The sequence below is a fragment of the Bolinopsis microptera genome, chromosome 2, assembly GCF_026151205.1.
Source record: "Bolinopsis microptera isolate Bmic1 chromosome 2, MBARI_Bmic_1.0, whole genome shotgun sequence".
Lineage (NCBI taxonomy): Eukaryota > Metazoa > Ctenophora > Tentaculata > Lobata > Bolinopsidae > Bolinopsis > Bolinopsis microptera.
In genome coordinates this window covers 19,751,260-19,764,363 of record NC_087073.1, presented here as the reverse complement: position 1 = coordinate 19,764,363, position 13,104 = coordinate 19,751,260, and the positions used below count along the sequence as shown (strand labels likewise).

At 37.7% G+C, this 13,104-nt stretch overlaps 2 protein-coding genes across 2 annotated transcripts in view; one reads left to right on the top strand and one right to left on the bottom strand.

Annotated features, from left to right (window-relative positions):
* Nucleotides 1–5,458, bottom strand: part of LOC134811886 (aldehyde dehydrogenase, mitochondrial-like) — a 48,633-nt gene extending 43,175 nt beyond the window's left edge. The window contains exon 1 of the mRNA XM_063818998.1: nt 5,421–5,458. Coding sequence (XP_063675068.1) covers nt 5,421–5,427 — 7 coding nt within the window. The 5' untranslated portion in view covers nt 5,428–5,458. The remainder of the gene's footprint in view (nt 1–5,420) is intronic.
* A 4,917-nt stretch (nt 5,459–10,375) lies between these two features.
* On the top strand, nt 10,376–12,689 carry LOC134826636 (uncharacterized). Its single transcript, XM_063839092.1, has 3 exons — nt 10,376–11,701; nt 11,909–11,996; nt 12,194–12,689. The coding sequence occupies exons 1-3, from the start codon at nt 10,406–10,408 to the stop codon at nt 12,328–12,330; spliced, it is 1,521 nt and encodes a 506-aa protein (XP_063695162.1). The 5' UTR covers nt 10,376–10,405; the 3' UTR covers nt 12,331–12,689.
* The last annotated feature ends 415 nt before the right edge of the window (nt 12,690–13,104 follow it).

Here is a 13,104-nt window from a genome sequence, read left to right as displayed (position 1 = left end):
TACAAAACTGACAAGATGTTCCTCTTTGATTTTTATACAATCGAAACATTTTCTTCAAAAATTTCCTCAATTAATTTGTCTTTATTCCAAAAAAATATTTCGAAATTTAGGAGTAACTTCTCAAAAATTTCCTCTTTTTCTCCCGTTTTTCCTCCCAAAAAAAATTTCCTCCCAGGCTGCCTGGCAAGATGGCGTGTTTCTGGATGTGGGCATATTTGAGGAGATTGGACTGAAACCAGCAATGGAGCTCAGTAGAGTTGTTAAGTTAAAGGAGAAGACTACTCGGCTAGTCAAGGTTACTCTGTCCAGTTCCAGTACAGCCCATCAAATAATCAGTCAAGCTCGAAAGCTGCGACAATCAGCGAAGTTTAGTCCAGTCTTCATTATTAGTCCAGACCGCTCATTGGAGGATCGAGTTAAGCATAGACTTCTTGTTCAAAACTTTCAAAAGAAGAAGAATGCTTAGCCAAACAAGCACCACTACATCAAAGGACACAGGGAGACTAAAGTGCAAAGAAACTGCTGCTAACTGCTGCTCACTGCTGCTAACTGCTGCAGTTAATATTTGCTTCAAAGCTGAAGATGGTCAATGAGTCCAAATCCAACTTGGCGCGGGCGTGCGTCTTGGTAGGTTAATAATTATATAAACCTACACAACTTTTCCAGTGAGTAGCATGTAGATTTTAGCAGCTTTATTAAATAGATATAGTGCTACGATCTTGTGAAGCGATGCGATAAGCATTATTCAATGTGCGGCACGGCCCAGTTTGCAGATGACACAAACATATTTGTTGCTGGAAAAACTGAACAAGAAGCCTATTTGAATGCTAATAAAGTACTTGAATCTGTAAATGACTATATATATAATGGAATCTAACTTGCTGCACATTAACCAAAGCAAATCGGTCTACATGTTATTCAGACCTGGCCGGTACTTGTCCTGTGCACATGCTCGTGAATATGGCTCTGAGAACTCACTCACGTTATCAGGCACCACGCTTACACGAGTTGATAAAGTGAGATTCCTTGGTGTAATCATAGACCATGATCTGAACTATCCTGGGAACCCCAACTAGATAACATAAAATGTAAACTAACTACAAGTATAGCTATAATTAAACGTATTATGAAGTTTATTCCAGAAACAGAATACCATAAACTGTATGACTCCTTATTCAAGTCTCATATGAGCTACTGTATCAGTAGCTGGGGTGGTGTCATACCTTAGTAAAGTAAAGTAAAGTAAAATTTATGACATCACATCATCACACATGTCTACAAACTATCATCGCACTGTGTGAAAAAATATATAATAAATATTTCCCCACCAACATTAATTAATTATCAAATACAATATTTAAAAACAATTTCATCAAAAACATTATCCTATTTTAAAAACTTCCCAGTGGAATAAAGATTTATAAAACGCTTCTTTGCCACATAAGGATGGAACCAAAGATAATTGTTATGTTTCTCTTTATTACTGACATAACTGGCTCCCTCAATTCTTACTAAAACTTCATTAGAAACATTCCAAAAAAAGCAATCATTTGTAATACTTTTAGAAATCATATCTATCTTATATCCTTCTAATTTAATTTTAAAACCTAAAACTGTCACAGAGTTCTTGACGTCCGGAGGGAGTTTGTTCCAATATGGAATAACTCGCTCCGGGAGAAAAGACTTCTGGATATTCTTGACCTTTGTCACACTTTTACTACATCTATTGGATGAAACCAGATTAAGACCTGATCTGCTTGGTCTGAACAAGTCTGAACCATAATCAGTCATAGCATTAATAACCTTAAAAGCTTCAATAAGGTCCCCACGTATTCGCCGCTCTGCCAGCGTTGTCAAATTGAGGATTTCCAGTCTACGGCTGTAAGGAAGAGTACCCACCTCATCAATCAGACGGGTAAACCGCCTCTGGACGCTCTCCAGCTCCAAAACAGTCCCCCAACTTCCATGAGCCGCAGGTGGATTCCACAATTGGACACAATACTCAAGATGAGGTCTTATTAAAGCTTTATATATAGCAATCATAACAACCTTTTCTCTAATAACTAAATTCCTTACAATCCAACAAATCATACGATTTGCCTTAGCGATACATGCTTTGATCTGTTCGTTCCAAAGCAGGGAGCTATGGGTAATAACCCCCAAATCTTTTTCCTGTGCAGATACTTCAAGTTCTATACCATTAACTTTATAATTTAAATTAGGATTGTTGTTAAAATTAATGTGCACTACTTTGCACTTGGCAGGATTAAATTGTAAAAGCCAAATACTTTCCCAAACTTCTAATTCTTCGATATCTTCAGCAACACTACCGTGGTTAGCTGCATTACCAATTAATTTAAGATCATCAGCAAATAACTTTATCTTATTTTTTACAAGGTCAGGCAAATCATTAATATACAGAATGAATAGGAGAGGGCCTAGAACTGACCCCTGAGGAACACCAGATAAAACATGTTTAACCTCGGACCATTGTCCTTCTACAGAGACCCTCATAGTCCTGTCTGTCAGAAAATCTTTAATAACATCTAAAACCTTTCCTTTGACACCAAAGCCTTCCAATTTAGACAGAAGTCTAAAGTGGGGGACTGTGTCGAATGCCTTACTAAAATCAAAGTATAGAAGATCAACCGGGGCACCTTCATCTAAAATGTCAAGAATGTCATCAAATGTCTCTAAAAGATTAGATAAACACGATTTACCCTTAACAAATCCATGCTGATGCTTCGAAATTCGATGTTCTAGAAAATTCAATACATGTGCTCTCACCAACTTTTCATACACTTTGCACAAAATACACGTTAATGAAACTGGTCTATAATTTAAGGGGTCCGATTTAATACCCTTTTTAAACAATGCTACAACAGATGCAGATTTCCACACTGCAGGTAAAGATCCTGTATCTGAACACTTTTGAAATAATTTAGTTAATGCTTCAACAAAATTGTTGTCATAAGCTAGCGATTTCAACAACTTCGGATGAACACCATCCGGACCAGAACTCTTAAAAATGTTAAGCTTTAAAAGTTGCTTTTTTATATCAGAACTGCTGACTTCCATATCATCAATATCATCAATACTCTCATTGTCAGGTCTTAAATTCTCAGTTTTAGGGAGAGGGCCAGGTGGTTCACGCACAAAAACAGAGCTAAAGGCACTTGCGAGTACCTCAGCTGACTCAGTTGAACTATCTGTGCGTGTACCATCTCCTCTATCTAAAGAAACCACACTTGATTTAATTTGACGTTTATTTCGTAAATAAGAGTAAAAAGACTTACAATTCTGCTTTAGATTAGATGTAATTTTCTTTTCATAGTTAACTTTAGCTTTAATTTCTGCTACTTCATAAGTATGTTGTTTGCTACTTGCATAACTAAAATTAACATCAGATGGATTAATATCAAACTCAGCCCATGCTTTATCTTTATTCTTTCTCATTCGTTTAAGTGCAGATGTACTCCATGGCAACTTGACAGGTCTGTTGTCGAGATAAACCGAAGCAGTCGGAACAGCTGCAGCAACAGTCTCCAGTTTACCATGTAATTCAGCCCACATATCTTGAACATCATTGGTAGAACTATAATCCCAGTCGATATTTTTCAAACTAAAATTTAATAACTCTTCAGAGGAAATCTTACCCCATATAGGTTTGATAATCTTCTCTTTTAAACATTTGCTAGTATCCGGCGAAACAACTAGTTCGACAAGTATCCCAACATGATCACTCTTACCAAGCGGAGAAACGATCTTACAACCGTTGACAAGAGCATCATTTGTATACAGGACCTGATCAAGAAGACTCTCCTGGAGAGTATCCTTCACAAGCCGTCTTCTAGTTGTCTCGTTGGTGAAATACCAAGTTAAACCACTGTCATTGAAAACATCCATGAATTTCTGTTGAGTAACTAAAAACTGGTTCTTGCTAGCAATATTACTATTTATGCTACCAGTTTCCCATAAAACATTTGGTAAATTAAAATCTCCTAAAAGGAGTGTTTCAAAATCATTCCTTTCACTACAGATGCTCTTGATACAAGATATTAATGCATTATTCTGTTCTAAATTCAATGGAGTGGATCTGTAAATACAACAAATACTAATCAGTCCACCTGATGTGTTGATATTAACAGCTAAAGAATCTGGTGCCTTTAAAAAAGAGTTCACTAGTGAAGCATTACAACAGTTTTTAACATAAATTATAGAGCCTCCTCCACCACTTATACTGCCAGTGGAATTGTCAATTCTAAAATCTCTATCTTTTCTAAACATACTAAATCCTTCAATATAAATTTCGGCATCTAATATATCACTACTAAAATGAGTTTCTGTTACACAAATTACCTCAATAGATTTATACATTGATAAAATACATTTTAGTTCATCAATTTTATTAAATAGGCCGTTAGCATTGGTATAAAAAATATTTAACGGCTGGGCACTGCGGCCTCCGCTTTGTCCTCTGTCTTCTCTGGCTCTCTTTTCTTTGCTTCCTCCTTCGTCTTCTCTGTCTCTCTTTTCTTCGCTTCCTCCTGCCTCTTCTTCCTCTCCTTTCTGGCTAAAAAACGAATATCTCTGTCTGCCTTGCAGAGGTCCAAGTTGATCCAATAAGTTGACTCTTTCCAGCCCTTACCATGGTCAGCGTAGAAATTTACTGACTCTTCATCTCGTGTCTGGATGATGAGCGGGCGACGATGATCTGGCTTGTCAGCATCAAGCTTGCCAGAGCGATGGCAACTTATCATGTCGTCCTTCTTAATCTTTAGGGTCTCCCTGCAGAACTTGGAGTCGTCCTCCTGGCGTTGCTTAGAGGTAGTCTTTTTGCTCTCTGGAACCTTGAGCACACACAGATTGAGTTTTCGTTTGTTTCGCTCAAATGTATCAGTGTGCATCTTCATTTGCACTTCCGAAATAACAGTTTCAGAAGCTTGTTCACGACTCATGTCATCGAGAACCTTCTTCTGGGTTTGAGCTGTTACCTCAGAATAGAGACGAACAGCTTTGTCAACTGTTTTCTCTGCGCTTCCTTTAATAGCTTCCTTAATCGAGTTAGTCAGGGCTGGGGTCAAATGTTGGAGTTCCTCTTTAATAATAGCCCTGACAGCCCCGTTTTCCTTAGTGTCAGCTGAGGTATGAGGCGCCACAAAACAGTATGGGCACTTCCAGTTTGTTAGATTCAGTAACATCTCGTTTTTAAGGCCAGATAAACCAACACAACTCAGGTCTCAGGTGCCAAAATAATTGGCAAGCTTCACATTCAACTGATAGTTCTTCTGACATGTAAAGATCACATTGGCAGTATTTTTCCTCTGGCACTGGGACATTATCAGAAGATGAATCCTTAGGGGGACTCGTCTTGACTCCACGTTTTTTTCGTATCGACACCCTCTCGGGTACATTGTTACTTGCCATCCCTCAAATTATTTGTTATATAGTAGTGTTGAAAGTATTAAAACCTTATAGACTATCTAAGCTGTCCTCCATCCAAAAAAGATGCGTACGCCTTCTATTTGGAAGCAAACCAAGCTTTGACCGGGCAGAGTACTATGAAACATGTGCACGTGCAAGACCATACAGTGAACACATCGCAAAAAGGAGCTTTGCTTTGGAAAACACTAAGCCAATATTCAATACCGAGAAGATCATGTCAATCCACAACTTGTACACCCAACATATATCCACTGAATTGTTTAAAATCTTGAAACTGCATCAACCCATCTCTCTGACAAGTTTATTCCAAACAAGTTCCAGAACATGTAGCCAAACTATGCGGGTCCCCCGACACAAACTTGACATTTCTAAACACAATTTTGTCTTCAAAGGTACGACTATATGGAACAGTTTGGTTGATAAAATATTCGACAAATGCACTCCTAATGAAAACGATGTCATGGTCCCTGGCTCTAGTAAATTTTCTGACCTTTCCTCCCCCATCTAAATTATCAAGAGCCGTATCAAAAAGCTTTTACTCGAAACCCAGCAATTGACAACACCTGGGCGTGAATTGAGTGGCTCCCCCTAAATAGCTGGGGCATTGAACCAGCTTAGTTGATCAGCATCCCATCCCTTGCATACAATTAATTACAAAAGCGCTAATTATACCTGTTTCAAAAGCATCCTGTCTGGAAGTTCCCTGACTGCCGTGTGAATCTCTGGATCTATTTTTGGATCTATTTTTATATTGATATGATTTTTATATACCTATATATTCATCGAATAATTTCCATGTCCGCCTGAACAAATAAAACCTGGCACCATCAAATCTTACCTCTAGAAACCCCAGAACTCATCAAGCCTAGTCACAGGAGGGGTAAGTGCAAAGACACTGCTGCTAACTGCTGCTCACTGCTGCTCACTGCTACTAACTGCTGCTCACTGCTACTCACTGCTGCTCACTGCTACTAACTGCTGCTCACTGCTGCTCACTGCTGCTCACTGCTGCTGTCGCGCGCGCGCCGATAGCAGCAGTGAGCAGCAGTGAGCAGCAGTTAGTAGCAGTGAGCAGCAGTGAGCAGCAGTTAGTAGCAGTGAGCAGCAGTGAGCAGCAGTGAGCAGCAGTGAATAGCAGTGAGCAGCAGTTAGCAGCAGTTTCTTTGCACTTAGCCCCTCCTGTGTAGTCTGAATTCAAAACTAATTGACCAGCTACGTACAGTTTCCTGGACAACTGGAACCTTTTGGGCCATGCACAAGCCAATAGCAAGTATGGTCTTCACATAGCCATGTGCCTACGCGTACTGCGTGACGCGACGCGCATGTTTCCGGCGGTCGCGCGCTACTGCAAGCGAGAGGGCTCTGGTTAGAGCAAAGTATGGTCCTGCAGTGGGGTCTCCTTGTCCTTGGATCTGTGTTTTGATCCGTCTTTTCTTAAAATTTTCCATTTGTGTCACTTAGACTCACCTATTAAATGTTAATCGACACCACTGGTCCTAGTTTGATTTAGCCATGGCACGACTACTCAAACGTAACAGTTAAATAAGTGTGACATACTATTACATTCTTATAATTATATCATATGAATTGCAGATTGCACTGCTAATAAATAAAATATTTTGTTTTACTAAAATACTTTGTTTTACTAGTTAAGAATTGCGTTGTAAAATTACAACACATTGCACATTTCGGTGAAATGTCAAATTATAAACGATAAAATTAACAAAATTACAATTTTCTGATATCCTTATTGGTTATGATTACATAATAACTATGCTATTTTATTTGCTTCAAATTAAACATAAAACCATGTTTTATTTTAAAATACGTACTGCGCGCGAAAAGTGGCATGCAACGTATGTCAATACTTTAGCTGTTTCGATTTCGCTTCAATTAGTAAGTTTACATTGCATAATCAATAATGTATACTTACAGTATGTGCAATGTGACAACTGCAGCAAAGAAGCGTTTTATAAATCTTTATTACACATGGAAAGTTTGATTAGGTTTTATATTAAAAAGAGGGTAATATTTTTGATAGATGCGTTACTGTGCCGCGCCGCGCACTAAATAAAACAAAATTTTTTTAAGTAAAACAAAATTTAAATTTTATTGCCATTAAAATGAATAATGATATCATAATAAATATAAGTAGACATCCGATAATAAACTTGTTACATCCAGTACAACCCAAGATGTCAGCCGCGGACGCGACTTACAAAAATAAAAAAGCTAGCATGATCATTGTTTTTTTAATGAGCATACTTAGGCTGTACGGAAATAGTTTTAATTTTACGTCATATTAAAAACTTTACATCATTTTTGAGGTACAAAAATAAATTTTTTAAATAAATAACTCTTTTGTTGCTTAGGCGCGGCACTGCGCTTGATCCACATGCAATCCACACTCAATGAGGCTTCTCACAGCTAGATCGGCAAAATGCGCTTCTGTGCTGCGCCGAGCTGCGATGAATTGACATCGTCAATTAAAGCGCGCGGCCCAGTAAGTGAAATTATGATTAAACCGGGCACAATCGGACCAAGGGCAAAATGCACCACTGCACAAGTAAGGGCCACGACGTGCTGTGCAGTGAATAATGTGAATAATGTGTTTATTTAAATAATATAAACAAACTTTCCAGCTGTAAAGTTAATTTATACTTTTATGTTTTAATGTTTAACAAAAAATGAAATATATTTATAGTAAAGTATTAAATATTTGTCATACGTTGTATGACCCGCCGCGCACTCGAGTGCGCGGTTCCCCCTGTATCGTAGAAACTCTACTATAGTGATTCGACAGTGGGGGTCACAATTCCCATTAGAAGATTTGATGTAACTTTATGCCACTGGTCTATCCACTCTCCTCACTTGCTATGCAATTCCAAAGAGCATTCTTCCACCTCAAATTTCAACTCCATCTTATTTTTTACTCCAAGCACCATCTCCCTCTATCTTTCCCTATTATCCATCTTCTCCAGTTGCCAAAACCATTACCTAATCTACTGTGTGGTTGCATGATTCCTTGCATTGATTCCGGTTGATTCACCGACTCATTGCACTAAGAGGAATCAGAGGAAGATCAACGGCCCAGCATCTTGAACTGCATGACATCTCCTTCAACCTCATCCCCCAGAAGACGAGCTTTGAGGTCTCCTAGATTTGTTTATGTAAATTTTGATATTTTACTGTACTATTTTATGTTGTATATAATTTTACGGACGAAATGATCCCAGGGGGGACTCCCAACCCACCGCTTCGGCGGGTAGTTGACGCACCTTTCACAAGCAAGAGCCACTTTGGTCTACTTGCTGTGAGGTGTCTCAGCTACATGGGTTGGGGGTCCCCCCTTTTTTTTTTTTTTTTTTTTTTTTTTTTCACCGACCAAGTCTCTCTCAGCCTCTTCCATTTCCTCATTAAGCTCCCTTTTTTAATTTAGAATGTTATGTGGTACCATACCATAAATTTGTAACTTTCAAGTCTATGAATCATGATATTGATTTATCTTAGAGGCTAAGTGGCGTAGTGATTAAAGGTTCTGCCATCTGCACTGGTCTAGGGTTTGAATTGCAGTGTCACCAAGTATAGGGAGTAGTTAAGGATCTATTGGATCTATGCGAAATGAGGGGAGTCCCTGCCAAAAGATGAAGAATCTTTTTAGGATTTCACTTCAATACATCGACATTACTATTGGTTGGATCTATGCGGAGTTACACAATTGTTTAATGTTTCCGTGCCCTCTGACCTCTGACTGATCAGAGAATCGTGATTGAGGGCAGTGGTGTAACGTTGCGTGTTGGCGCCCCCCCCCCCCAGCCGAAGAATAAAACAAATATTCAGAATAAAGAAGAAGCTCCCCCTATTGGTGCCCCCTCCCCTCTTGGTGCCCCTCCCTAAATTTGAACAAATTAGGTGATTTTAGAGGATACGCCTGTAAAATCTCTAAAAAAGTGTGTATCTAGAGCAAAATGCGCAGTTTTGCTAGTACTTAAGTTAAGTTTTCGAAATTTTCCCACATTCAAACGACGATTTGGCGCCCCCCTAAGACGGCGCCCCTCCCCCCCGCACAGTGGGGTCAGCAGGGCCCTTTGTTACGCCACTGATTGAGGGTTAATTGCCAAAAGATCAAGAATCTTGTTAAGATACCTCTTCAGTCCATATTGTAAACATATTACTATTATACATTGTAGTGTACTGTAAACATATTACTATACATTGTAGTTTATTGTAAACATAATACTATAAAGAAAACAACACTTTCAAGAAATACATTGCATAAGTAAACATACAGGGTGGCACAAAAGTAACTACCCACACGCAACCATTAAATAACTTACGTAATTGGAATTAAAATTGCTTAAAAAATTTAGAGAATATAGATATGGGTCAAACTTAGATTTCCTAGAATTTTCGTAAAATTTCATCGATTACAAAGGGTGTGGCACAGTGGCGTAACGTTGCCTGTTGGCGCCCCCCTGCCGCAAAGGCGCCCCCCTGTTGGCGCCCCCTCCCCTTTTGGTGCCCCTCCCTAAAATTAAACAAATTAGGTGATTTTAGAGGATACGCCGGTAAAATCTCTAAAAAAGTGTGTATCTAGAGCAAAACGCGCAGTTTTGCTAGTACTTTAGTTAAGTTTTCGAAACTGTCCCACATTCAAACGACGATTTGGCGCCCCCCTAATACGGCGCCCCCCTGCACAGCGGGGTCAGCAGGGCCCTTCGTTACGCCACTGGTGTGGCACAGCACTCCCTCTTTTTCTCTTTTGTCACCATAAAGTGAGAACGTTTTGAGTTAGGAACTCCAAAATTTCCAGACACATGTGGTTTGATAATTGAAATGCTTTCCCAAAATTTCAAGTTGGTTGTTTATTTGATGTAAGTTCTGAAACAGTATGTTTATTAATAATTAATGATTAAAGTAAAGTGTAATGTAATTATTGTAGGTAACTTCAACAATAAACATGTCAAGTGGTCACAAAGATCAAGAATTTGGTGAAGATGATGGTACAAAGTTCTTCAAGCAGTACCGAAAAACAACTACTAAAATCACAGAAGTGGTTGCTGATCTTGTTAGACTTGGGCTTGATGGTGATGAAAATGGACATGAAATAATTGAGCAGGGGTTAAAAGAAATGACTGGTAGGAATGATGTCAAGCTCGGTAAGGCTTCCAAGGCTGCGTTTAAACAACATAAAGATGCAGAGCGAGAAGGGGAAATAGAGTTTCTTGCAAGATATCTGGAATCACAAGCTGGAATAATTGATCATGATAGTGATCCCTTTGGAAATGGTGATCAATCTCCGTTGAAAGGATTTGAAGCTATGAAGCTGAGAACACAATGGTCCACAGGTTTTGACTACAATCCTGAAACCAATAGAAGGCTGTCAGATTGGTGCAAGGCTTGCTTTTATGGCAATGAAGAAAAAGTAAGAAAATACATCAATGGAATTGTCAGTGAAGATGACAAATTTAAGCTGCTAGAGAGACGAGAGAGTATGATTAGATTCTGTGGAATTCTGCATGTTATCTGTGGGGCTAGAATATCTCCCTCCAAAAGCCACATTACTGTGGCTAAGCTGCTTATTGAGGCTGGTTGTAAACTGGATGTTAAGGACGTTGCTGGATACACTGCTCTGCATCATTGCTTGACACAGATTGGGAACTCTACCACTTTGAGTATTGCCCATCTTCTTGTTGAAAATGGAGCAAATGTTAATGCTGTTAACAGATTTGGTTGCACTCCACTCTTTGAACCCATAATGAATTTCAATTATGAATTTGTTGAGTTCTTGGTTACTAAAGGTGCTAATCCTGCATTAAAAGACAATGACGGAATCTCATGTCAGGCCATGGGAGGTCGTATTCCTAGAATAGCATCTCTTTTCTCGAAAGGTTACAGAGCCATGGCAAAATCTGAACGAGCTCAAAGTTCTAAAGATGGTGGTGATGATAAAGAAGATGCTGTTTGTACTTATTGTAATGGATCTGGTAAGCTGAGCAAATGTGCAGGCTGTTTGTCAGTGAGGTATTGTAGCAGGGCTTGTCAAACACATGACTGGAAGACACACAAGCCCACATGCAAGGAGCATCAGGCTGCTACAAAGGCTGAGGGTGATATAGTGTATGTTAAACCCGTGACCAATCCGTATGGAAAAGAATTTATTACATACAATGAGAAAACAAAAAAGGTTGATAAAAGCAGTCGTGGAAACAACCAAAAGCCGCAAGCTGAAAAATCTATGAAAGTTAAGATTCAGGTAAGATAACTAAGACTTTTTCCACTATTTTTGCCTCTACATTTTTAAGTCATCAATATCAAACATTCACCTGTACCAAATTAGAAAAAACCAAACCTAGGAACCTTTGTTTGACTTTTAAATTAAATGAATGTTTGCCAATTATAATTATTACTGATTAATCTTTGTGAATTGGTTGATTAAATTTATAAATTTCAAAAACCTCAGGTATCCCTTGGTGCTGAAGGAGCCGAAGATGGGCCAATGCTTGTATACAACAAAGACCGCTCCTACAAATGCTACATAGTTGAGAGTGGTGAGTTATTGGCATTATATTACAAAATATACTATAAAAGTACAAAGTGTAAGATAAGATTGAAATTCGTTATGATATGTAGTTTAGTTTGAAATTATGTCTATGTCTATGATTACCTTGAATTCATAAAATTACATCATTTTCTCGATGTGTTTTCAACAGGATGGTTGTATTTGTCATATTAACGAATATTTCAGATGCTAATTACAAAGCGGTTCACAAGAAAGTGATACAGAAAGGTTACGGAGGAGTTAAAGCTTACTTTGCTGCAACTGAAAAGAAGAGTGGCGACCTCCAGGTCAACCTGTCTACCACATACGCTGAAACATTTTAATACTTCCATTTTTAAACTCAGTTGACTCGTTCAACATATTGTTATACTATTATATAAAGATATAAGTAAGGGATATTTGGAACAAAGTTTCTTCCTTATTAATTGCTATTGGTTTATCAAGGCAATGTTTTTAGATTTTTGTTGTATTCTCAAATTTGTTCAATGTTGTTTGCCTTAATTGAATTTCATTTCTGATTGCACGGAAAAGTCACATTTTTAATCAATCATATTTTTTCAAATGTTTTTAACGAATTTTCTATTTTGTATCTCTGGGCTGTTACTGTTTTTATCAGAATTATATATTTGATTAACTTATCATATCGAATTTACCCTACATTTTTAAATTAACATCATACTGGTTTATCATGAATTTCAATGACTTTCAATTGGTAATTAACAATTTTGCCTGCAATCTGCGATACTGTATCTGTTAATTTTTTAAAGATGTTACATGAAAATTAATTATATAAATAAATTACATTGATTAAATTATCAACGTATCTATAAATTATCTTTTAAAATTAGTATTTGGATTAAAACTTCTAAAACTTTTCTATATTAAAAGGGTTTATATTTAAGTATTTATATGAAAACGATGTGCTTTCAATTTTAAATTATATCCTATTTACTAACATACATAATTTATTATTCGTTGTTGAAACCCTTTTTGTCTACATTATAACCTTTAAATGATATATTATCTAATAATGAAATATCATTGATTCAAATCAACCTCCTACAAATCTTGAAGTTTAGTTGAAATTAGATACAAAC

What these genes read in the sequence shown, in the direction of transcription:
- LOC134826636 (XM_063839092.1), top strand. Translation starts at nt 10,406, where the DNA reads ATGTCAAGTGGTCACAAAGATCAAGAATTTGGTGAAGATGATGGTACA. An exon ending in CTATGAAAGTTAAGATTCAG is followed by an intron (nt 11,702 to 11,908) that starts GTAAGATAACTA and finishes CAAAAACCTCAG; the next exon opens with GTATCCCTTGGTGCTGAAGG. An exon ending in ATGCTACATAGTTGAGAGTG is followed by an intron (nt 11,997 to 12,193) that starts GTGAGTTATTGG and finishes CGAATATTTCAG; the next exon opens with ATGCTAATTACAAAGCGGTT.